The 27,782-nt window shown below is 40.6% G+C and overlaps 2 protein-coding genes across 2 annotated transcripts in view; one reads left to right on the top strand and one right to left on the bottom strand.

Annotated features, from left to right (window-relative positions):
* Positions 1-5,864, top strand: part of trdn (triadin) — a 72,936-nt gene extending 67,072 nt beyond the window's left edge. Inside the window, exons 46-47 of the mRNA XM_035423023.1 lie at positions 1,246-1,287; positions 1,544-5,864. Of these exons, the coding sequence (XP_035278914.1) occupies positions 1,246-1,287; positions 1,544-1,689 (188 nt within the window). The 3' untranslated portion in view covers positions 1,690-5,864. The remainder of the gene's footprint in view (positions 1-1,245; positions 1,288-1,543) is intronic.
* A 3,663-nt stretch (positions 5,865-9,527) lies between these two features.
* Positions 9,528-27,624, bottom strand: clvs2 (clavesin 2). Its single transcript, XM_035420700.1, has 5 exons — positions 26,179-27,624; positions 24,828-25,002; positions 15,011-15,121; positions 14,440-14,660; positions 9,528-12,108 (listed from the first exon to the last, which is right to left on the bottom strand). The coding sequence occupies exons 1-5, from the start codon at positions 26,565-26,567 to the stop codon at positions 12,015-12,017; spliced, it is 990 nt and encodes a 329-aa protein (XP_035276591.1). The 5' UTR covers positions 26,568-27,624; the 3' UTR covers positions 9,528-12,014.
* Positions 27,625-27,782: the final 158 nt, after the last annotated feature.

Below are 27,782 nucleotides of genomic sequence, written 5' to 3' on the forward strand. Positions count from 1 at the left end.
GCTTGGCAGTTCAGTGCCACACAACCCCCATCCTATCAGACACCAGGCAATGGCCTGCTTAAGGGCATTTGAATAAAGATTGTCCATATAAAGGCCACGCTGCATTTCAAAATAGGAAGAGGATTTTGGGAGTTGGAGTTTAATGGAAAAACAATGGGGCTCGTATAAACAGTATGATTGTCACGTATCTTGCCACTTTGACGTGTCACTAAACAACAGCATATTTTTCATTATTAAGCATTACTAAATATCACAGTATTATTTCATGCTTTTTAATCAAAGATAAGATCTTCTTTGTCTTCCAACCATCTTCAGAGTGAAAACAAATATTTGCCTTGTTGTTTTTTGCTTTTTTTAACCTTGAAGTCTATTGGTCATGTTCTTGGCTTCTTATCCTGTTGGTACAACGCTTTCCTTTCTGACACGCTCATGATTCCAATGAGACCGTAATGACCTTCTGTCAAACTGAGATTCTGTCACCTCATATTGCTTATTTCCATTCCCCATTATTTACTCAATCTTATTGCATTCACTGCCTTAGTCAATATCCCTCCAGAAAACTTGTCCCTGGTCATTGGCAGCTTCTGCAGGGTGCTAATAGGTTATTTGATTAATCTGTCGCAATATATTTATCTCATAGCAAAAATACAGTCTGAAGAGTTTACGCAGTCTCTGGCTAATTATGTATCGGTTAGTTTCTCTACAGAATATAATCAATGATGGAATCTCAGGCATTTGATGGATTTATTTATTTATTTTTAATCAGAGATCTTTCGTTTTCTACCGACAGGACTACCTTTGGTTAACCTTTTTATGGAATATAGTAAGACTGTCATATCACCCATACATAGTAATATATAGTTTTTCTTTCCATGTGTTTTCCTTATTAAAACTTGCAGGCCTGTTGTTCCCTAGAGATGTAGTCTGATGATTAGAGTCTAGAGATTATAGCGGATGTGCAGTGTAACCCAGGAGACTGATTGCTTCTCTCTTGTCAGCTGTACCCATATCCTGCTCCCTCCAGGCGAGTTCAGTGGGGTCTGTCTGTAAATGAAAGAATGCATTATCTCTGTCACAGCAGGATCCTCTCTGGAGAGATATTAGAAATGATTTTAAAGAACGGTGAAGACATCATTCAGTTAAAATGAAATCAGGAGAATGGATCTCTGTGCCTTTAAAATGATCTTTATTTTCTCTCTCTCTCTCTCTCTTTCCCTCTCCCTCTCTCTCTCTCATCAATTGAAGACAACGTGACTGCCAGCATGGACGCAGAGAAGAAAGGGCCTGGTAGGGTTAATTGAATTTTCTCTCTCTGGATCATGATTTGGCACACGGGAATACACTTTATAACATGTAGATATGGAGATGCCAAGGAACACACACACACACACACATGCATGCACACACAAGCACAAGTTCACATGCCCATGCACACACAGGTACGTGCACTTGAGTACACATGCAAGTGCACACACTTGAAAACACACTTTCACGCCGCACACATATTATCTATGTGAAAATGTGTGTGCATTGCATTTCACAGGGAAAAAGATGCCATACATGCAATGCGTACTGGTGCGTGGGAAAAAGGGCCAGCTCCCCTTTTCCGCCTTCCCAATTGTACCCCCCGTGAGTCCGGGAGAAAGACCCCCAACGATGGACTCCAAACCCAGACCCCCAGGGAACTAGAACACCAGGACAGCCCCCATCTTGCGTCAGCTTGATTTTCTTTGCACTGTAGGCCACGCCAGCAGTGGGGCGATTTGTTTCCTCTATTGTGACCTAGCTGGAATGCTGGAATGCTACAAGGTCTTCACTGCAAACACAGGTCAATCAGGGACTGAAGGAAAAGACCGACGGTTTTTACTTATTTATTTATTTTGAACTTTTTCCAGGACAGGTTGAGCTGCCGTGGATTTCAGAGTCTGTAAACCCCATTCCTTTGCACATGGCTTTTGCGTTGCGTTTGGTGGTGTCAAGTTCTATGCTAAGTTTCTGTGTTGTTTTAATAATACAGTCATTGCGGGGAGCGAAAGATTTAACATACCTAATAAAGTCAATAGGTGCAATAGGTGTTACCATATACAGTCAATCAATGAACTTCTTATTCAGTGAAAGCCTGTCAACATATATACATATGTGTTAAGTAAAAATGTAATAACCTACTATCACAGTTCATTAAACATAGCCATTTTTACTTGTACTTAAATATGTGCAATATCAGATTTTCTCTAACTTCTGAAAACACATTTTTACCAAGTTAACAGCAAACACTTTTGCTCAGGTAATTTATTTATAGTTACACATTTATTTATTTGTTATTGTAAATTCTAAAATATAAAAAGTAGGTGGAGTGTCAGTTATGTACAATACACATAGTGGAATGCACCACAAATAGAATTATACATTTGTGTGTTTGTGTTTTGTCTTGTTTTTGCGACTGTATTGGTGAATCGTCTGCTTGCCTGCTTTATGTAGCTATGTATCAGTAATCACAAAATCCATTTTTTAGGATCCCTTCAAATATATTTTGGCAAATTTTTCCAAAACTACTGTTAGTTTCAGACAGTCTTGGTTACTGTTGCTGTGGACAATAAAATAGACCCCAGTGGAATGTTTTCACATTTTTGTTATTGAAGTATTTTCCCATTCCATGTTTATCTACAAACGATAGCAAGGTGTAAAAATCATTTTGGATTTTGGCAGTTGGAAAACATATTAATTATCTATTAACCTGCGAATATTTCTTTACCGAACCCCGGTTTCTTTCTTAGTCTGATTTTTTAGTAAAAACAGATGAATTTTCTGATTCCAAAGGAAAATGTCTGCTTGAACGGTAATGTGTCTACTTGTCCTGCACATCTCAATAAGCCTTTATGACAGGATTTAAGGAAAATCTACCTTCATGACTTGAACAAATAGTACAATGTGTTATGCATTACAAATGAAATGGCGTTGACCATTTTCCTTTTTTCTATCCAGCTAATGATTTTTGCTGACCTTTACTTTGTTCCTCTGTTTTGCGCTAGTATATCCACCTTACAGTCCTCAGAAAGCTCCTCGCTGCTTCGCGTTTGTGTCTTTCTGTGTATGAGTGTAAAGGAATGAGCGGAAAGAGAGAGGGAGTGGGGACTCTGCTAATCCACGAGGTCTCCCGCCAATGACTAGAGCTAGCTACCTCTTTCTGTGCTGTGTGCAAGCAACGTTAGCGCAGCCGCAGAAGAGGGGGGCGGAGCCAAAGTGTGCTTTCACACTCTTAACGACCAACAATGACTCTGACAAGGCTGTGTGCCCTGTAGATGTTGTGCAACTGGTGATGGTGATGTTTCCACAATCTCCCGGTCACGTCTGACAACATTTCACACACAGCTCTTTCAACGTGCTCCTCATTTTGACGATGGTGCTGTTTCTATGCTTTTAACACATTCTGTGTATTCAAAATGAGGTTGATGTGGAGAATTTTGTATTATTAACTACCTGCTGCACTGAAACTCTTTAGTAATTGATCGTTCAGTGGGACTATGAAAAAGGATTGTGGAGGAGTATAATTTATGTTAATCTTTCATAACAATCAGTTTATGAATCTGTTCAGTCACTGATTAAAATTGGACAATACAGTAAATAACACTGATACCACTGTAAAAAAAAATTTCCGGTGTAAGCCTGACTTATGATAATTATGACTTAATTATGGTTGTAATTATGTGGCAGTTCTTTTTGTAAGGTTTTTATAAAAATTGCCATATCCGTGTGCTTGTTGGTTTGTGGCGTTTTATGGGAGGACACAGAAACAGATGCGACAGCTTGACGATCTGAAGAAAAGTAGGCCACAGGAATAATCTCACTTTGAAGTTCCGGCATGCTGGTTCCTGCTCCAGCACAGAGGGAGAATCTAGAGTGTGCTGGGATTCTCTGTGTAGAATGGCTCATTTGCTGGAGGTGCAATGTCAGTGACTGACTTGAGCAGTTGCAGTAATAACAATAATAATAATAATAATAATAATAATAATAAAATAATAATAATAATGTGCTCATCATGTTCATCATTATTATAATGTTTACTTGCTCAGCTTTGTCTGGAAACTAATGGATTCTCTATTCATTCTAACGTTTCTGATTTGTATTTAACTTCGTTTAAGCAAATTTTAGAATGTTGATGGATCTGAAAAAGTGAATGATTGTGGGAGTTCATTATCGATGTCAAAGTTAAATCGCACTGCGGTCAGTTTGAATAGAGACCCAGGGTTTAGGAACAAGCTGCAGTAAGAGTAAAGGCTAATGCATCCAGTATACTTTGACATAGTTGCGACTCATAGTCCAGGCACATTTCTCATTGTTTCACATCACCATCAGATCTTGCCCAGAAATATACAAGAACATACCGAAGGAATGTTGGAGGGCAAAGGCATTTTTTTTTTTACCCAAGTTGATTGATCACTGAGATTCAGTCCATTGCCGTTAATGAACATGAACGATATGTTGAGATAACTCTTTCACAGCCAATGCCTACTTTAATAGTACCGGCAAAGAGAGCTGCTAGACTGTCAATGAACAGAAATGATGAATCGCAATGAGATTTGTACTTTTTGGTTGCTTTTTATAAATGATGTAATTCTGTCTATTTCACATGCATGAAACTTTTAGCTGATTTACCACGTTCTGGTTTTTAAATTGAACGATGCAATTCATCCAGTGTGCAGAATGAGTTGCTTGTTAGCTAAAAAAAATAAAAAAAAATCAGTGGTCGAACAATGGTCGAATATACTGTTTGTCAATATATAAATATAAACATTATTGAACTAACTGGCCTATGAAGTCTGTACTGTTTTCTTTATTAGTTTATTCGACAGAGTTAATAGGTGACAACAATATGATTTAACTCACACATTTTGAATTACTTACAACATTCACAACCTTGTAATGTACAAATAAATAAGCCTAGTTTGATGAACAATGAAAGATCCTCTAACAGCAAATAAATGCTCACACTTCCATGAGCACGAATGTGTATGGAAGATCACTGAAATATATGTAGTAGCTGGGCTTTGTAAATGCACGGGGGCTGAACACCGGTCTTAAGATCGGACCAATGAATTCCCGGTTGGTCCGCTGATGGAATGCTGACTGCTGACACAATTAATACAGGTTTTCTTTTTTATTTACGATTGGCAAAGTTCACTGATCACTAAAATGCATGAAATGAAGGACACTTGGTTAATCAAGGCCTAATCAAGCCTGAATGATACCAAAATTACATAAATTAAGAAGTTACAGTGGCTACAATGCTATGTATGACCCTTTATAAGAGATATATAACCCATTCATAGGCATTATGTAGACATTCACAAAGACTTATGGAAAGACAGGCATATAGTGTGAATCACTTGGTATGTCTTAGTAATGTCATTTGGTGAATTAGTGGTGAAACAATGCACCTTATGCCTTTTAGTGGTTATTGATATAGGCATTCATGAATGATTATGTACTGCTTATGAAGGGCTACTGTGACTGGAAGGACCATTCACAGAAATTGTTACTGTATTTTGTGCTATACTTTCAGCATATTATTTTGAATTTTGAAGGCAGTCAAATCAGTGCATTGGGCAGGTGGGCGTTTGACTGATTGTACAATTCACGGGATTATATCAATCATGATCACAGAACTACTGTATAAATTCTTAAGGAAATGTTGCATTGTGCACAGTACATTTTTCTGAAAAGCATGAGGTCTGCATATTGGCAAACTGTTTACGTTATGGACCTGGCAAGGTTCATGTTTTAGTTATTTTAATTTAATTTTTTTGTGAAAAATATTCTTTGAAATGACTTAAAAATTGCAACTTGTGAATAAAACATGAATAAAATAATAATTGTTTTTGTTGATTGAATGTTTGAATAGAGAGTTAAGCAGTTCAGTCTAAACACAATGTCTGTGGTCTGGATTCAGTTAACATTTATTTAACTGCAACAAACAAAAATGACTTACAGTATAAACAAATGCTTATAAACACATCAACCTTAAACCCATCTTATGTTCTTGATATTTGAATTTACTTAACTTGAAGGAAATAAAAGTGTAAAAATTGCATTTAATTTTGAGTTGAAGCTATGGACAAATGTCAATTGAATACCGGCTCTTAATTTCTGTTAACAATACATAACAAAAATGACTTTTTCATTGACTTTTTCAACTTATACTTTTTGCCATTTATCTCAGGTTAAAATGAAATTGGAAAAGTTCATTGCCTTGCATTTTTATTGTTATGGTTGGCCCTGTTTCGTCTGGCCCGACTGAATGTTCTGAGAAAGAGAATGACCCAGAACAAAGTTACGCTGCCTGAAATTGGTTAGATGTTCAGACCAGGCCGCCTTTGCAGAGCAATCAAAATTTCTCCTCCAGCATTGTATTCCACGACCCCTTTTTACCGGCAGCTTGTCGTCTTTTTTAATATTCCGAGGGCACACGGTGAAGCGCAGCGCATGCGGCAAAATCACCAGCTCGGCTCAAATCCTTTGCGATGCTTTTAAGTCAAAATTCATTTCGTGTCAGACTCGCGAGACAAGCCGCGCGAGTGCAGCACTGACGCGGTCACAGAAGGATAACCGCGCTTGCCGCTTTTATTGCTGTTGTTGCCCGTGTCCCGGCAGGTACAGGCCGCCTCCTCTGTGAACGCTGGGAATAAATACTGCCCCGTTACTGATATTTGTTTCGCATATAGACGCCGTGAAAATACGAATGAAAAACAGTCATCCTGGGTACTTAGGTGCCTAAAACAAAAACTTAAGACTTTAAGAAATCAAAGGCATTCTATATTTGACCAAAGTCATGGTCATACTGTTGCTGCATTTCCATTGTAGGCTTCTTTACCTGTTCAAAGAGCATACAAAAATGAATGGAAAGACTAACCAAAGCACTGTCCTACATTCTATTCTCTGTCCCCATACTGTACTTACTATAATTTCAAAAATAATTATACCCTATATTTGATTAAACATACATTTTTCCCTCACATATTTTCAATCTGTTATCCCACCACTACCAATACCTGCTCCATTAAGAAGATGAAAACATAAGAAATGTGATGAGAACTGGACATTCAGCCCAACCACCACACTCCTTTTTTCAGATTCTCTTTCTTATTATTACCCTTTAGAAACTGTGGGACCAACAACCTGGCCACCTATGCCAATACTATTCAGAGTTCAATGTCAAATCAGTTAATGGAGCAGAGTGGGAGGATTCGGGTGAACGCAGGTTTAATTCTGTCTACCTCCATTTCCTTTAACCCACATTTATAATCTGCAGCGACGGAAAACGACTGTGGTATTTTAAGCCTAATTCTCTGTGGATCCTGGCAGAAATAAATATCATAATCTGAGGGAAAAGAGCTGTGGATCTCCGGTCCCCAGCTCCAGTCACCAGCAAGCTTCTGAACGTCAGCTGACGAGCCCGTATATCTGGGCTCTCCATAACTGGGTCAGCCTGAGAGAGGAGTGGCACAGTGTGTGCTATGCTCTCCGTATCATACTTAAAATGGCAGCCTCACATTCATAATGCAAATATAGTGTCTGTGGGTCAAATTCCCTGGAAGATGTGAGCGTGTATGGGGGGGAGGGGGGGGGCGGGCAGTGCAGGGCAGATGAGGATGGGACAGGGTGAGGTGGAGTTTGGGTGGGGGCGGAATGGCATTGAGGCAGAACCGGGACAGGGGTGTGGCAGGGATGTAGGTTCCCTGAGATTCTAATAATTAATATCATTACATATTTATATATTTATTTAATTAATATGTAACATATATACAGTAAGCTCCGTAATGTCTGAGACAAAGGCATATTTTTTCTTGATTTGGCTCTGTACCGTGGAGTACAAGAAATACTGTATAAGAAATGCTGTAATTTCTACATGGTGAAACCAAAGTGAATAAATGCAGTAAATATGTCAGTATAAAAGCCGAGAATGTTCAAATCTGAAGTGATGTGTTGATTACAAATTTAAAATGGTGGAGTTCAGAACCAAATAAAGTATTTTTGCTCCCCATGCACCTCAAACACCTCCACCAGCACAAGCATAACTCATCACACTTTGCCTGTAAGGGCGTATATGGAATGAATCATTTTTTGAAGCGCAGAGGTGGATGGCTTTTACAGACCCATTAGACATGAGAAGACCCTTGAAGGCACCCGGCAATTCAGAGGCCTGAAACATGGAAGCTGCAAGTCTGAGATTATGACTTCAGCTCCTCAGTTCTAGCCGCACTCGCTCCCAGTACAGAAGGAAAGCCCCGGAGGAGAATATGCTGCTCTGTTGCACTAGATATTTAGCACGAGAGATGAGGTCCCATAATCCCCCACTCACCAACCGGCCGACCCGCTTTAGCCAGGTGGGGGTCACATGCTCCTCTCGAGCCTGCAAAGCCCAGTTTCAGAGAAAGTCCTAACCATATACCCATGGCTGTAGACACAGCATGCAATAACTTAAAAAGGCAACCTGGGTTTCATACAGAAATACAGAAAAACTCAGGGAAAACACTTAACTGGATACACAAGTGTTTTTTTTTATTCTTAAAAATCAATAACAATAACAATATAGAAGTTAAATGTCGAGGCAAGCAGCCTTTGAAGCAAATTCCTGCCCATTTTTCATAGGATACTCTGAGGTTCCCTTTGACAGACTGAACAGCAAAAGTCTTGCAGGAGCCCGTGTTCATCACCCCCTTCCAATCGGCAACCTACTTATTGCAGTCAGTCAAAGCTGTTCACTTCCTCATCTGCACAGTATGTGGGCGGGAGAGGCAACACTACAGTATTAGAGCAAGTGGCAAGTTCCACTGAAGTAGAAATGACGCTCTGATGACTTTTCACATCCTCTCCCCACATGGCCGTCGGGTGCTTTTCATTTTCTCGTCTTGACTTTTCTCCCCTCGGCAGGGAGAGCCAAAGGTATTTCCAGGTCAACCTCCAGACGATCAATCAGCAGACCGTGTAACAAGCTTCAGTGACACTCAGCCTTGTCACCAAGCAGACCTGTCCTGCTCCACTTTCATACCTCCAGTGAATTTTTCCCGAGCTTCGCCACCTGAAATGTGTTTTGCACACATTGCGCCTTGTCTGCAGCTAACGTGTTTACTGAATGGCTGAGCGGTCGCTTAGTGGAAAACAATTCAGTTCAATCCCTGCAAATCATGCCTCTTTCCTATAAAAAGACCTTTTCGGTGTAATTATTATCTGTTAAAACAGAACGCTCACACACAAATGCACACGTCCTCCAACACAGATACAACTGTGATTTCCTCAGCAAATTCTTAAAGGGACAGTTTCATATCTTGTTGTATGCGATGTTTAGTTCATTTTCCTTAATGAAATTGTGCATTCATTTAATCCGCTGCCAATGAAGCCCAAAATACAATAGCATTCAGGAAGAGTCCTAAATGCCTACAAAGGGCCAAAATACTAGAGGATTGCTTGTACTGGGAAAAATGCTACATGTAACAAATCAAGAAATGAAATGCAAATAAAACAGAGACAACTGAAATTTCAAACAAGGGTGTCAATATTTATTGTTGTTTACTTTTTGTCTGCTTGTTTCAGTTACGTAAATTATTTCAGCATGTCCCCTGTAATGACATTTACACACATAACACCCACCTACACTCTCACTGTGAATCACAGGCAGTAGCCAAACAGAGGAATAGTTACTGAAAGCCTCCGCAATCACAAAGTGTCCCTCCACTAGCACCGCACGAGCAGCCCTAAACACTAAGAGATGTTAAAGATGGGTTTCGCTGTCTTTCCTTTCTTATTTACAGTATGCGACGTAAAAAGTTTAAATTAAAACATGTATACACTTTCAGAAAATCGATTGTAATTATACCATTCATTTAGCCCAAGGTTAAAGCAAAACATTCTTTTTTATTTAATTATTATTCATAGCCTGTGAAGCTTTGGTTAAGAAAGAAAACCTCTGTAGACCAAATGAAAGTTGTACACAGTGGAACACCATATTAAATGTTTTGAAATAAATTGAATGTTTTATTCAATACACCATGATGTGGTTTTGTTTTGGGAGCCTTCTTAAATAGTATTATTTGGCTTTAAAAAAAAAAAAAAAACTCAAATGTTTTATGGTCTGAGAGGAAATACAAAGGCAACAAAGAATCATTGCAGAGAATCATTCAATGCCCTAAAACACTTGGACCAAAAAACTCATGCAAATACTTTTGAGTTTCTGCACTGATCTCATTTAAGCCACGTTCTTACCATCTTTAATACTTCACTTGTTCAGTTGCACATGACATCTGCTTTTCTTTCCTATTTTGACACATCTCTGAACCTTGTCTTTAAATATTACAGAAAGACTACGCACCACTGACACCACAAAATGCCCAAGGGTATGGAGAAGTCGCTATAGTTCTCTCTCAGACTCGCAGCGAGCTGCACTAGGCTTTTCAGTACGACTTTCTACGTTCTTGGATGGAGAGGCCTATCTAGTCTGTAGTGAGACAGCTACACATACAGTACATCAGAGTCAGTATTTGTGACATAACAAGCATTGCTCTGTCGGTGCAAAGATGTCCACTGACCTTTGCCTGGGTCTTCAGTGACACGTAAAAGGAAGAATAGTGAAAAATTTAAACGCACTCATTTCTAATAGGACACCATGGTATTGAATTCACCCGCCCTACAAACCATCCCAAAACCTTCACATACTGTATGAGTGTACATTAATGTACAAGTTCAACATCATAAAATAGTACATGTGAAAAATTATATTTATATATCTATATATTTAAATTATTTTTCAAGTAACATTCCATACACTTGGTAGTGCACTGCTCAATACCTCTGTTCTTCTGATGCCAGCACAAACCACTGAAACTAGAGAAAGACTGTCAAACATGTGTGTGCATTCAGAATTAATTTCTATTGGACAGATCCTCATCATAAATTGTCTGGGACAGTTAGTGTGTCACTGTAACACCTGCTATGCTAATAATAACATGCCCTTCACTGAAAAAAATTGCAAACTCAACATCAGTTCTTGACTTCCAAATAAATTATGTACTAGAGTATACTTTTTTTTACGTTAGACTGAATTGCATAATTTAACAAACATGAATACTTTCATAGACTTGAATTAGCATAAAGTTAAGGTTAGCACTCCTAAAACTGCTGTTTAGTGTCTTATTGTTGGAAACTCCCTTAATAATTTACAGGAAAGACACTTCTTTCTACAACGTAGACTAGGAAAATTGAGCATTCTATTTAATATTCTGCAGACATAATAACAAATATGTCCTCCAGCATACAATTGTTTCCTTGCACCTCCCTGTGTAAAGGGCTATTTGCTCTAAAGATGCAAAAGAACCTGAATTTCTCTTTGACTGTGACCAAAGAAAAACAGCTGAATTCAACAGAAATCAATCAGCACGAACCACAGTTTGGGAATCGACGTGAACGGACATCCAGATTACGGCCTACTGTCGCCTCTGAGTAACAGAGCTCCAGATCACTCCTGTTCAGGATTTCACGGTCACCAGCTCAGCCTCATTTGCCTTTTCAGTAATTCAGACCCTGAGCTGCACCAGTCCTCTTGTCTGACCAGATGCTCCCAAAACCACATGAACCACATCTTCAGTTGTCCTGGGCGTCGTACCCCAACGACCTACAGCTCGTCACAGAACACTTCACAACAAAAAACATATGGAATATTCACATCAGTCTGTACACGGTCTCTCGCTGTTACAATAGCTTCCAAAATCCAAAGTGTACTGAGGTGTATTTACAGTTTTGTGTTGGCACTTAGCAATAACATGTGGGACACTTCCATCACTTCCTGTTCCCGTTGGCAATATTCAGGTGAATCCATGATTTTGACCTCTGCTTCATACAAGACATATTCTTCTCGTGTTCCCTTTCACCCTCCCTGTTTCTTGTTTTTTATTTTTTTGTTCTGTACATGAATTAGGGGAACACGGTGCACTTTGCCTCCGCACTGGTAGGGGGCGATGTTTCATTTAGTCCAGTGAAAGCAGTGGCTGCAGGTTCTCTTCCTCACTCTTCACTTTTTCTGGCCGTTTAAGCACTCCAGGCTCCACCACCGACTGGGACCTATTAAATAAAATATGACCACATCAGAGGACCCTGTGTTCAGTGGACTGCTAGCGCAGACAAAATGTTTCATTCTGGGGATGATGGTAGATACAGAAAGGTATGTAACTCAAAAAATAAAGACTCCAGTTTTTGTAAATTCTATCATTTAACCTTTTATGCATGTACACACACAACCACACACAACCACACACACACACAAACACACATGCATGCACACACACAAGCACACATGCACATACACACAAACACACAAATGCAAACAGACTTCATTAAACCCATGCTCAGTGTTTAACATTCAAAGCAAATGTAACGTTTGGTATTGGGGCCACAATGCTTCACTTCATAACGAAATGTCAAACTCAGACAGTGCGTTGGACTATTTTGATTTATTTCTCTATTAAGCAAATAAGCAGCACTGGGAATAGGGAACCACCATTCATCACGCATGAGGGTGGGGCATTCTGTTCTCTGGAGGAGCTCAGTCACATACATTCAAACAGCTCATTCTGGCGACTTTAAATGATAAAACAAAAGGCAGCAAATTGTGCTGTTTTACCTATGGGGAAACGCACTGCATATTGATGCATACAAAATAAAAAGAAATGTGTGCAGAAGGGAAGAAAAATAATTAAATATGAAATCACGGCTCACCTGAACGGGAAAGCACTTTGAAACTGCTCAACGCAATTATCTATGCCCTGGTGAGCTTAACATCCACAATAACAAGTTCATAAAGCCTTGTCAACCAAAGGAAAATCTCTGTAATTATGGGACCTGTGAACATTGATATACCATAACTGCCGGGAACAAATTCTGCTAATGCCTCTTTTGCAGGCAGTACTTTGCAGGAAAGGAATTGTAACACAACCACAATTATGGCAGACTGTCTCTATAAAACACCTTTTTTTGTTCAGTTTTATGAATTGCGTGAGAGATGTGTCATTGTCAGCAATGATCTTTCCCAAGCCGACCAACGGAGATGTCTGAATGCTTATGGCTTGGACCGGATCAAACATAAACTTTCCATGACAGATGACATGGCTGGCATTTCTGAAACAAGAAATGTAGTGCAGAGGGCAGAAACAGCAATACCCACTAGAGAATAGAGAAGAGAACAACATCTAATACAAATAAAATGTAAGCAGTACCAGTAGGCTACCAAGACCTTTCATTCTTATTAAATTAGAGGCTGTATTGAAACCACCATGTATGTAAACATGTCAGCAACCACCCAGTTTAACTGGGCTGAAACCCATAGGCACCAGTTGTTAAAAAATAAACATAGCTAAATTAGCTAAATGATAAGGGCTTGATTAATTACCGCAGTCTCACGCTAGTATGAGGGCTGTAATGAAGTGGTATATCTGGTGTTTGTGCAAATTAATCATGAGGCTCTGTCAAAGAAGGAGGTGAAACAATCACCATGGTTACGACATGTTCATGCTTGTAAAGGTGCAGTGGTGTAAGTAGAGGTCGACCAAATTCACAAATCAAATGGCTGCTTTATTCGTATTGAATAAAGCAGGCCATGGGGAGTCTCCCTCCTATTCACCCCCTAGGTTACAAGCAAATCAAAATCCTCCAAATCTTCATATGTCCAGAAAACATTGCTGTTATCATATATACATATCATGCCATGTTTCTGAAATACACATTATTGATCCCTATAGAGATTAACATCTTTTTCAGTGAGTGACTGGTCAAGGTACAAAACGCCAAACTCTGTATGAATCCCCTATATGGGCATCAATGATACCATGTATAGTACTGGTGGAGTGTGGCAATTCTTCTGTAGGTAATATTCTGTAAGTTTTTTTTTAACATGGTCTTCATTAATAAACTGTTGGCATAATCATCCCTTCATGTAAACTGGATAGGCTTGGATGTAGCACAAAACATTTTCAGCATTGCAAGATGAGATTAATTTCACTGAAAGATTAAAACGGCAACGCATCCAGGCACAAACGAGGTTGAAACGTTTGAAACAAGTGTGCATATTTATCTCAAATTAAGGGCAATTGTGTTTTTCTTTTCTTCAGTTAAAAGTACTTAGCATAACTAAAGACCTACCATTGATCCATTCAGACAAATTAAATCTGTTATCCGCAGTGCTTCACTAATCCCACACAAAACTTAACAATATTTCAGCAGTACTGTGTTTGACCGAAATTCTATTGAGCTGCATTAGCCATAACAGATTTGAATGGTGTTCCAAAGATCTATCAGGGAGTTACAAAACCCAATACACGCTAGCCTGAGCATGTATTGCAAATGAAGGGATCTTTACTTCATTGGCGCTAGCAAGGGGAGGGGAGCCCAGCCACTGACCTCTTCATGGTTTTGGGGGACAGGTCCTTCTCCAGGTCCTTCACGGAGAGGGTGTACGACTCGGGGCAGTACTCGGGCTCCTCGTCGTAGGCGTGGTCCAGCAGGGTGCGAGCCCAGGTGCCCATGTCGTAGGGGGGTAGCATACCACCCAGCTCTGAGGGTAGGATCTCTGGGTGAATCAGCTGGTGCAGGCTGTTCAGATTGTTACCGTGCATGAAAATCTGAGAATTTAATAGATAATGAAAATAAAAATAAACATTACATTAAATAAACTTAAATAAACAACATAAATACGACAACGAACAATGAATATGTCACAGAAATTGAAGCTGTTAGCTATTAGCTATTATATTTACCTAAATAAAAACACTGTCTCAAATGACATTTCCAGAATTCAGTGACCGGTAGACACTAACAAACATAAAAATGTAGCTTACTTATGTCAACGCTGTTATTTTAAAAGATGTGCTTTATTTATGTGTCATGAAATATTTCCTTATGGTTTCTAAATATAAAAAGCACATGTATTTATGGACCTATTACACCTGTGTATAGAAGATATTCCTGTTACCCGTTTTCTTGTCTTGTCCTTCAGAAAGGGCCTTATGACCGTGTAGAGAGCGTGGATGTACCATGGCTGATTGACAAAATGGATTCCTCCGAACCTGGCTGGGAAGCTATCCTGTCGGTACAAGAGACAGAAATATATTTCCAGGTCTGAACGCCTGTCACAGTCGGTTACACTTCCTGCATTGTTTTCTTGGGAGTTATCTCATTGTTGCCTTCAATTACTCAGACAACAAACTATTCTTTGTAACGAGAAATAAAGTTATTTCATCTTCATATTTGACCTGGTTTCGTGAATACTGACATCAGCAGGTAAAGAAAGCATTGATTTAAACAGAAGAACAGTCATTTTAAACCATTGGCCTTAAGAGATAAAAAGCATAGAATTTACGTTGCAAATAAACTAGAAAACATTAAATTGTTAACAAAAATAATAAAAATAATAATAAGATAATGAGCCAAACTAAGAATTGGTCATTTCAAAAGAAAATCCTTGAACCTTTCATATAAAGGGGGTACTGTGCTAACTTACCCTGCCACCACTTAGGCCTTGTGGTACAGCATAGTACACACTTTACTGTCTCTGTGACCCATTTATCCTGTTGTAACAACTGGTGCCTTTAGGAAAGGTACTGCTGCAGTTCTGGAGTCGAAACCTACGACTCTCTGAGTGTAAAGGCAGCGAAATTGCTAGTTTCGGTCACGGCCGCTGGATCTGTGGACTGGCACAAAATTGAACCGAGCGCTGCCTGTAACCTGCCTCATGCGAGAGCAGGGCCTGCTAAGCGCTCCCCTTTTCCCTGTCACCTCCATTAAAATCTGTCAGGATGTTTAATCAATATTCATGAAACCCGTCATCGCAGATTGCAGCCTTAGCTATCATTACAGGTTCAGGCCATCCAGAGGCTCTCGCTGGGATTACTTCATTATCGTTATCAGCTGTCAGGGCATGCAATGACTCCGTGCCGAGCAGGACAGTATTTCCACGCAGCGAAATACGGTGTTGAGACAGGGAAGCATTGGCCGCTGCTCCGTCTGATTGTGCTATTCCTAATTCTAAACTGCAAGCAAAAAAGGTTCAAACAAGATTTTTTATTTTTTTGTTTTATTAATGCGTTCTGTTCATGGGAATCTGAGCTCGCAATATGGTGTAAATGTTAAAAAGGTTATATTGTGATTTGATTGGATCGCATTCAATTGGCACAGTCAGTTTCAGCAAATTTACACTTCTGCTAGAACAAAGGTGTCATAACAGTGAGCAAAAGGTCCCATGCAGTTCTTCATCTCAACGGGAAAGTATACTATTAAGAAATTAACTACTGTTCTTGAAAAAATAGGAAACGGATTTGTAAGATTTTTTTAACCATAATCAGGCTTAATTACAGAATACAGTACATTGACAAAATTTTTATATTTACTGTGTGGGACTGCCAGTATGTCAGTATGCTATCAAACATTACCCACTGCCCTCCCTCAAACAAGCAATAAAACAGCCTTTCACTTCAAGTGCTTCAAATCTGTCCACCTCTAACATTCAAAAGGTCCGCTCACTCCAGACAGTGCTGAACTTTAACACAGCCTGCCATGGCCACAGAGTAATGGAGGTGTCACTGTGTTGCCGTGGCGATGCACATTTGCCGAAGGTGCCAAAAGGCTGCGTAGGAGCACGCTGCTTCAGGCCCACTTGCCCAACGACCTGACAGAACCGTCCGGTTATGGTGGGCTTATTCTGGGAGGGGAACGGAAAAGCAGTCGCGCGGTGTTTCCGTGGCGATGCTCACTAGCTGCAGATGCCAGAGGGGTGTATGGGAGAGCCCACCGAGCCCAGCATCTGGCTCCAGTCAAAGCCCCTCGAAGGCTACGGCACTGGCAGGCCGTCTGACACGGCTGGTGCCAGGCATGACAAGTCCTTCCCAGACTCTGTCCCTTTTCCAGCCAATCCTGGGAGCCCTGTTGGGCAGCCTGATGCCCTCCCCCCTCGGGGCGAACTGGAGTCATCAGCTCAGATGCAGACGTCGGCTTTAACAGGACATGAAAAAAAAAGCACATTACATTTTCCTCTCATTGTTCACTTGATTTGATCTGCTCCCCTACTGAAGCAGAGGCACTAATGACTTCTGTATTACAGCGTTCTTTTTGTGAATCATATTTCATACGGGGGCGGCACGACAGTTGCAGCGAAAGGCATTGTCGCCTCACAGCCAGAAGGAGCCGAGTTTGTATGGCGAATGAAGGCCTTTCTGTGCGGGGTTTGCGCGTTCTCCCCATGTCCGCGTGGGTAGTTATAAAGGCACTCTGGTTTCCTCCCACAGCCCAAAGTGCCTCTCGCCCACTGCATGCTGGGATAGACTCCACCCCCCGCGCGACCCTGACCAGGATTAAGCATGCTTGGAAAACGGATAGATGGATGGATAGCCATATTCGAGGAAATAACTCATCGTCGCTTATAAAGGCTCCAGGCTGCTGATGCGTTTTGGAGATGCAAGTTGATTCCGAGCGCATCTATAAAGGTGGGCGACATCACAAAATCAATGGCGGCCAATTCTTATGATCTGAACAGATGGAGGTCCGCCCGTGACATTTTGCAAGGCTGCTTTTACTTTCATCGCAAGATGATTAGAAATGATTTATTGGTTTAATTAGAGCAGCATCATTTAATACATGAATATCAATCACGGTGGCTTCTCCATTGATTAAAGTGATGTCACCACCCCTCCCGCTGGACCAACCAGTTGTAAAATAAAAAAAAGGCACAATGCCGTCACCGTGTTACAGAGCCAGGGAGTCCAAGGGCAGTTCTGTCAATGATGCAGGGTGAGAAAGACACCAAGGGAATTCTTTCACTTCCTGTCCGCATGCATTATAAATCAATGGCCGTAACTCTGAATAGCCCGCGACCACTGTACACGCTAAACCCAAGAGAGCGCTTAAAACAGCGAGCGACTCAAACGAGATGAACAACAAATCTAACGCCTGGTAAAACAGCACTCTTTTTCTAACAAAGAAGACATATAAGCATGCCCAAAATCAAGTATTACAGGTTCTAAATTGAGAAGAAGGTATTGAAAAACATGCTAGCCATTAGCGCCTTGTTTGCTCCAAAAAAAAAGTGTAAATATTTGTACTGAACACTCATTCGTAATCAGTAGCTAAAAAAACACACTTCTGGAGTGCCTTTGAATTAGCCTCATTCTTTTATGTCCTCAAAAGAAACTGAATTTTCAACCAGAACCCAAACCAGACATTATCCCCACCCCGCCCCCGGCAATGACTGTAATTTAAAAACTGGAATTGCCAGGTCTTTTTTATTTTATGAAATTTTGCATTGGATTTTTGGTTGGCAGGTTAGTCAGCACATTGACAATGTGGGTGATCTGTTGATCTTATCAGCAAACATTGTGTAGAGCAGGCAGGAGTAACCCTGGTCCTAGAGGGCCACAAGACCTTCATCCAAGAGCACAACAAGCTGATTCACATAATCACTGCCTTGATTGAACAGATATCGTTCACCCTCGGAAAGCAAATGGCTGCAGAGAAAACTTAAAGGACCGTGACATGTGGACTTTCAGGGCCTCTGATGGACAGCAATGGCAAAAGGGGAAAGATGTCCAGTGTCACTCCCACAGTTCAGGTATCCAAATGCCCTGAGACAAAGGTACTGCAATGGCTTGGGTTCAGTCAGTGCTTTAACTTAACTTTGTATTTTTGGCTTTCACAATTTGTGGGATTATTTTAATGATTGTTGAACCTTTTGAAGAAAACATATTTGCCATACACGCTCAGACAAAAAGATTACACATCCAGCATGCGTACTGTGTAATGGTTTAAAATTCTGTCCCAATTTTGCCTTCAACAGAAACCATTGTCTACCAGCCATTCTGTCAGACAGGTCCTCTAATGTAAAAGCACAGCTGCGCTCAATTGTGTGGAGACAGGCCCATCACCTGAGGTACATCTGAATACACTTGAAAAGCTCTCTACATTTCGTTCAGTTCTCGTCAAAGGTCACCGATGGATGACAAGTGGACAAACAAAAATGAAGGGTCCTTTTTAAAATCATTGCCAATGGGGAACGGAGTACTCTTCTATTGTTCCTGACATGAATGAAGCTTCTCTGTCCTTGGACTGATACATGACGCTCATCTGCACTCAATGTCCTTCCAGCGGCGCGGACTGAAAAGAAAGAGTCGAATTCTCCAGGCCTCCTTCAGGAGCCTTTGAGGTCAGCGGCTGTGGCTCCGGTGCTGCGGTTTAATTTGCTTAATTTACTTTCTCCCCCTCACACATTGATATATTAAAACACGCACACTCACACACACACACACACACACACGCACAAACGCATGCACGAACGCATGCGTGCACACGCAGGTGCGCACACACACACACACACACACACACACACACACAATTAAAAAAATAGAAACCAATTAAACGCACTGACTGGGACAGACACAGGAATGGTAACAGAGAGAGACAGAGAAGGCGAGAGATAGTGTGAGAGAGAGAGAGAGAGAGAGAGAGATAGCGAGAGAGAGGTTGAGAAGAGAATAAAGAACATTTTTATCATGCGGATTCATTCTCTTCATCTCATCAAAACAGAATGATGCCTTTACTATTTTGAAAGTCATATATAAGATATATCTGACACCAAGACAAGGTCATGTCAATGGCGTGAGTACTGTGGGGAGGGGGGTTAGATCTCTGCCGCGCTGGATCCGGCCCAGCGCGCAGAGTGGCACTCGACAGCCAGCCGGGGACGCACTTCCACTAGCCGCCAGCTGCAGGACCGGCACTGCTGCTCTCGCCGGAGCAAAGCTAAATCTGCTCTGCCAGATCCTCCAGCGGGCAAACAATTAGTCTAATTCAGGCCATGGGACCCAGATATGTCTGCGGCAGTCTCTCCGCTTCAACTGGTAGGCCAGCCCTTTGTTCCAGGATTGGACACATTCAACCTGAACGTCCAGATGGCAGAACCGAGCAGCCGGACAGGAAATGTTGAATCGTTGCATACACTGTGCATGCTGCGCTGCTGAAACGCATGCTGCTTCAGTCTGAGGTTTTCATTTCTTTAGGCTGCCATCTGTATTTGGTTTCGACAATGTGCGTGTGCATCTGCACTTCACCTGTTCCCAAAACACATTCTTAGAAATTTCAATGTTATCATTTACAGTTCTGTGCTCGTGTGTGTGCGTGTGTGTGTGTGTATGTGTGTTTGCGTGTGCATGCATCTATGTGCATATGTGTGTGTGTGTGTGTGTGTGTGTGTTGAATCATAATAACATGCAGGTGTATGTTCCGTTTTTGACAATATCTTTTGAACCTCATATATACTGGGGAGTAATGAAGAAGTCGCTCAAAGAAATACATTTAAATGTAATTTTGGAAATGCATTGTGTATACATCATTCAAGCATTAAATACTGTGTTGTATTGTTCACTGTAATGAAAAATGGGAAAGTTTTATTGCTACGAAACCTGCTATCAAAATGTAATGTGATTTCCCTTAAAGTGTGTTTTATTTTGGCCATGCTTGTCAAAAATATAGCAATTTTATTTCGTGAAAATAAATAAATAATAGAGGTTTAAAGGATGAGTCATATTTTCCGGCGAAGCATTTATTCATATGGCGAAAATAATTCACATATGTTGCAGATTAAAGCACAATTTCCTTGAAGATATGTGTACTGAGCACCTATCCACAAAATTTGTCCTTGATATTAGAATAAATATTTACACAGACTGCTTATTTCTATTCCTTTTGCTTTGCATTTTCCTCTCTTCCATGTATTTATAGACAGTCAATTTGAAATACATCTACTGAAAAGTGGCTACAAGTCAAAGACAATTGATGTCTCAACATCGATTGCACAATGCCATCAGAGAATGAGAGAAATTTCTCTGTAGAACTATTTGTACCATCACTGCAGAGGACTGGGGATCCAAACCTGGAGGCCAAAGGTGAAAGCCCCTCTGACAAAGTCCTCAGAAAAACACACAAATATTTTCCTTTCTCATATATTCTACGTTTTCATTTTTTTGTAAATTACAATGAGAGATGTTCTACCTTCCATTTTCTAATTTGGAAAATTAAACAAAATTATATTACACTCACATTGCAGAAGCTTTTACCCAGGGCGACGTACAACAGTGGGGGGGACGTCAGCGTTACTCTCAGGAACACAAAAGTGCAATATCACCAATAAGACATGAGAGGCCCACACATAATCGATAAGAGTACATCATGCATCAGCTTTTCTCTGATCTTGTAGCTAGCAGCTAAATCAAGAAAGTCAGGAAAGAGGAATGGTGATAATGGCAAGATGGTGTGATCATGTGATAGTGCGAGCCTATACCCCTAGCCTAAGTCTAACCAATCAGCAGGAGCCAAGCTTTATTGACAAAACACCGTAAACCCTAAACGGGGAAAGAGACACATCAGTGGCTTACTAACACCATACATTTGTCTATCCTGGCATTACAGCTATAAATTAAAAACTCAGAAGGCATGGACAGATGAGGCTAATTTTATTAATCATGTGTCCATCTTTTTCTGATGCACACAACTGTTCCTTTATTTTAACAGAGAGGCATCCAGTTTGAAAAACAATGCTTAAAAACAGCCATTAGAAACCATTGTGCAACTCTGCTTCTTATTTTCATATGCAGATACTGAAAAGGCGAGCACTGCTGCTTCCTGTCAATTCATTTCTTCTTACGAACTTCGGCGATTTCGGCGGATTTCGAGGAGAGAAAAAATACATCCCCTGCAGATACATCTCGATGATTTACGGGAGCTCAACGGACGGATTCCCGCTTTCAAGGAGATTTCTATATGGACAGCTGAACGATGCACGGCTTAAAGGATTGAGAGAACAGACAATGAGCGTGACGGACACGGACAGAGATCACAGCCCCGAATCGATGCAATTGTGCCCGAGGGCACAGGGAGAACCCCAGCTTACTTAAAGCAAAGAAACATATGCAAGGCCAAACATTCTAATGTGAAACCATCCGCAGCATTGAAAGAGTGACCTTCCCATTACTTGTAACTTGATATCCCAGTCCTCAAAGATATTATTTTTTTATATTCAAATGAATCATTCCGACTGCCTTATACATGTCTTGTTTTTGAAGGCCTCTAGTACTAACCCGATAGGAATTGATACTGAAACCTGCCTACATTAGAGCATCTGACCGGTTTACTTGCTAGATTCCATCATAGTAATGCTATAGTATTATTTCCTGTATAACTGTAATTGTACTAGATGTAGTCCAAAGCACAGCTACAGATATACTTCAAAAGGGGATAAATTGAAAATATGATTATAAGTAGAATCAGATATTAGAAACAGGTTTATTCTTAATTGCAAAAAGAGTTCAAAAGACAGTTCCATGAATGTACGTATTCTTCTACAATTCCTTCTAATGACATAAAATCGCACGCATTATGAATGCTCATGAGGATTTAGTCACATTAATTCTTGCTGCACAAGAGCATTTTAATTATGTATTGAACTCTTGTATCATTAAAGCCTTGACTGATTATCTTCTCCTGATGGATTATAAAGTTAAAAGATTCAAATCTGTGAAATGTCCCAGCTTATATGTTCCTTGCAGGATAAAACAAAAAAAAAAGGAATGCAACAATGTAGTTCTGTAACACACACATTCTTAGCCTCCCTCATTCTCTCTCCCTCTTTCACATACACAGGCACACACATGCCCGCCCGCCCGCACGCACGCACGCACACACACGCAGATACACACACACACGCACATGCACACATACACACACACACACATAAGAGTGACAGGCTTGTGTTTCTTGGTGCTCACACAGCCCATCTGGAAAACGCATAGCATGGCAGTTGAACAGGTTGCTAGGGAAACTCAGCGTGGGGTGGGATGGGGAAGGGCGGTTGGCTGCGATTGGCTGTTGAGCGTGGGGTATTTCTCAAGACTAAATGAGACAAAAGGCATGTCCAGGACAATGAGAGGAAAACACAGTGGTCTGAAACCGCAAAGAGCTGCTCCAGGAAACAATTCCCTGTATATAATATACTATATCTCTACAATACTATCAGTCAGCTCTTCTTTGGATTTGTATATTCTGTACAATGCAATGTTCAGATAGCTGACTGAAATAACATGGCTAAAATAGCTGAAACCCTTATATTTATATTGCGGTATGTGAGTGTAATTGTTTACATTTTGCTTTTCCTCCACGATCAGTGTCTTTTGGCACCTTATCAACTCTCTTTTTAAATAATACACTTAACAGCGTGAGCAGCGGGAGCTGGTACCCACATTATTAGAACCTGTCAGTAGAAATAATAATATGGTACCATGAGTTGCAATATGCTGTCCTGGCTGGTTATGTCAAGCAGTATGTTATTCTTTGCGAATTATACAGGTGAACACACAAGCAGGATCATTTAAACGAAATATGTAACGGAGTGATAGAGGCCAGGAGCCATGCCTGGATGGCCTGTGAGGCCAGAGCTAATGGAAGTCATGCCTGGGTGACTCATACGGTCTGAGCTTATCTCCATCTCGGTGGCATGGAACAGCTTGTCATAGAGGCACAGAACAGGACGCAGCCTATCACTGGAGCCATTACCTCAATCCAGCCCTTCAATGTGTCGGGAATGCTAAGCAGGAGGTGGCCAGAGCCGTCTTTCCTGAGGCCTCAAATTGAATCAGCAACCACCAGGTGCTCTTTCTACCTCCTTCAGAATTTTACACAGGTTGGTATCTAATTACCCTAAGGGGGGAAATGAAGTGGTATTGTGATTGTGATTGCGATTAGGTGTTAGTTTTGCAAGAGCGCAGTCACAAAGTTATTGCTGTTTTTGTTGTTTGCCCTTGATTTTTTTCTCCTTTCAAACATCATGCCATAAAAAACACATATTAATTAATTGTGAATACATGCCAAAACATAAGGTTTCACAACGATGATTTTCATGATAGCTCAAAAGGCTGCAACCACTTGGACCTTATCATTTTAAGGTGATTTGAGGTGGGGCATCTATACACCTCATTTACTGGAGTGTAGACTTATAACCACAGGATTATGGTTTTGAATCCTAGGAAGGACACACTCTACAAAAATGATTCATGTAAATTGTACATTTAAATCCTACCGGTGTAAATACATTAGAGAGAAACTGTAACGTTCAGATTATAAGTATTGTAATTCATTATCAATAGATATCAGTTTTAAAAAGACAAAAACAAAGAAATACTAGATAAAGATGATATTTTATTTTGTTAATTAAAATGGAAAACATAGTATTGTATGTGTGTGTGTGTGTGTGTGTGTGTGTGTGTGCAATTGGTTTTTCCAAAAGTAAAATATCCAGATCATTTAACTGCGAAATAACTGTGGAGTGTCCTTAGTAACTTAGCTAAGTTTCTCATGTAGTGTAAACTTGCATTTATGTAAGCAAAAGCTGTAGCCTTCCAGCCACATGTGCTAATTCTGAAAGACAATCCTGAGAAAGTAGGGAAGAACAGAATCTGACAGAGACTTCTGGGCTCGTCCCTTCACACCTGTGTAAAGTGCGCAATGGAATGTTTGATATACAATACTAACAGGAAAGGGCTGTTAGAAACTAGTGGAATGTGGCTGATATGCACTAAAATACAGTAAACCCTACTGTAGGTTACAGCTGCAAGAAATGGTTGTTTAATATGATTAATATGTCAAGTACAAGCATGAGGAGAAGAAGAAGAAGAAGAGGAAGAAGAGGGAGAAGAAGAAGAACTCTATTAAGGGAAAACATCTCCAGTGAGTAAAAGCAAGATTCAGTGAGTTACCTGAAGGCCTTCTATGGCAAGTCGCAGCATGCTTGGCGTTAGTTTCGAAGCTTGCTTAAAGGTGAAGTTGCTCCAGTCAATTATCAACACAAATCCATTCACCTGCAGCTCAGGGTCCTCTATCATGGTCTCCAGAGACAAGAGAATCGCCCGCAATATATCCACAAATGTGTACCTGCAAGTGAGGGAAACCTGTCATCTCAGGAGACTTTACTGTGATGCCGTAAACAAGGCAACAGGGTTGTACTATCTTAGTTCTGGTCTACAATGATGTAACTAACTGATACACTGTAGATGTTTATGCATAACCAGTGACTGTTAGATACATAATAAGTCATAACATAATTACATTCACCATCATTACTTTTATCACCATAACTTAATTAGCATGTTACTAGTTTACACTGAGGGATTCAACATGTAAAATGCGCCAATTCATTTTGTATCAACTTATGTTTTTCTATTTCTCCCTTAAAACATGTAACGCTCATACAACACGTTTTATATCGCAAAAGAAAATGATGTATAATTGCCTACACATATGGAAAATGTAAATTACGTAATATAAATAATTAAATACAGCAAGCATATATTTCCTCCCCTTCCTTTCCCGACCTGTGTCACGTGTTGTCTTTGTGTTCAAAAAAAAAAAAAAAAAACCCCATCCTTCAGACACTTCTGCTTTGACACGTACTTCCCACTGTCTCCCTGATTAAATGAACAGCAGCTATATAAAGGTCCTTGAGTCTAGCCTAACTACATTGTGTGCTTCTTAAAGACAACTGAATGCGGAGATCCCAGTAAACCATGCCATGGTAACCACTGGGATCATGGACGCTTTTCTGATGAGACGCTCACTTTCAGTGGACTTTCTCTTTTTTTCAACATCATCGCTTTCTCTTTCTCTGAGGCCTACTCATTTACCTCAGCGTTTTCTACAGGCTTTAAAGACTATTAAACACGGGGAAGGTGTCTTCTAGATTCATCAAAAAGACAGAATTTTTGAGTGCTTGCAGCACGATAGCTAACACCCTTTGGTTCATAAAACAATGCAGAATATTCAGCATGCGTCCTAAATCTGTCCATACTGTACGTCCCAATGTGTCCCGGTTGGTAAAATCGAGTTTTAACTGTTTGATGCTTAAAGATCATTTTACTGCCATGTGATTTCAAATAATTATCCATGCTTGATTACCAATTAATTACCTCGTAAAATAACAGATGGATGAAGAAAACACGCAGACCAAATCCCTGTCAAAAAAGTGTCATAGAATTTAAGCGAGATAGCAAAACATCGGTGGTTCTGAAAGAACAGCTCTGTGATGCCCAGTGTTGAAAACAAATGCATTACCTGCTCTGATCCCAGTTTGCGGCGAATAGAACCAGAATTTTCCTGCCATATCGGTCCAAGTTGGACAGTACCCCCGGGAACCCGTCTTTGAGAGCTTGCTTGATGCCTGGGTCAGTCGCTTTCAAGTTTTTGAACATATCCAGGTTTTGTTGCCGGTATTCAAAATACTGAGCGAGCAACCGGAACGCCTCGAAATGGTTAAATTTCCGCGCTCTGAGGAATCTCAGGATGAAAGCATCGTCTGTCCTGAGAAAGCCAATATCTGGGCGCGTGATAATCATATCCCTCACCTCCTGTATGTCTTGATGCAAAGTATCAGGGTTTTCTTTCAACTCCACCTTGGCTTTCTCCAGCGTTTCTGGGGATAAGCCCGCTTGCAAATGAGTCATGTTCCTTCTTTATAGCGCTTCCTCGAGCCGCGAAATAGGTAGGCTGTTTCAGCTGATGGGAAGGATTCCCAGCGTTAGATGCGTCACGTATTTAGTCTTTTTCAGAGCATATGTTTCGGCGCAAGACCTGCGTTAACGAATTGCTACAACCAACACGAGTTTAATAAGAAAATGCCATGATTACATTTGCTGCAGTTTTCATTCAAAATTTGAATTGGTTTGTTTGAATACATTTAGCCACCATGTGCAATTCAATTGCCTGTAGCTGCAGTTGCCAGAATGCGGTATAGGTAGATTTTTCACTATGACATGTAGCTTACCCTACCAATGGTGGTCACTGACTTAACACAATCATATCAGAGCCCTTCGTTCATCCATCCCCACCCCGAAGACCGTAATTACCATAAAATCATTAAACTACCTATAATAGAGCAGCCAGGCTCTGCGGCACCCTGCAGCAACTCTTATCATAACTCTCCCTTCAGAATACATGTCGTTTCATAGCAGATCTAGCTATCTGATTTCCCCGGATTATGGTGTCAGAATCGCAGGGTTGGAGACCGCCGACACCCTTTTTTGTTCTTGGCAGTCCATTTCCATCCTTATTGTTTGTTGGTTCGTAATTTTAGGTCTTACTGTTTCGATTCCAAGTGTCCCGGATCAGAACGCCTTATTCCTCCGATGCTGTGCTGGATGGTTTACGTCAGTATACGGCCGTTGCTGCTTTGTTGCTGGTGAAAGTGACTGAAAACCATTGCTTCAGTGGTACAGTCAGTCAGCCCGTCATCACATGGAGGAGGAGGGGAGAAGCGTTCACTCTGTTCATCACGTCCCAACACCTGCTCAGTGACTGTGACAAGCCAGTGATCCTTTGAAATTTTACAGGAGACTTGATGCTCATCACTTGCTGTGTTAAATCTCCACAATTATGGAAACGAATTAATAACGCTCGCAGTTTTGATTTGAATTGATTTCAAATGGTGCCTTTCTGCTAAATTTGTTCTGTTCTTTCGTCTTTTGTTGTTGATGTAATTTTCTCGTTCACTAAAGATAGGTACACACGAACGCACGCGCGCAAACACATACAGAGCGAGAGAGAGAGAAAGAGAGAGAGAGAGAGAGAGAGAGAGAGAGAGACAGACAGAGAGAGATCTGTTCAAATTTTTAATGTCAATGTTTAATGTCAAGAAAGCAGTGAGGGCCTGGAACAGGAAA

This window comes from Anguilla anguilla, chromosome 6, assembly GCF_013347855.1.
Source record: "Anguilla anguilla isolate fAngAng1 chromosome 6, fAngAng1.pri, whole genome shotgun sequence".
Lineage (NCBI taxonomy): Eukaryota > Metazoa > Chordata > Actinopteri > Anguilliformes > Anguillidae > Anguilla > Anguilla anguilla.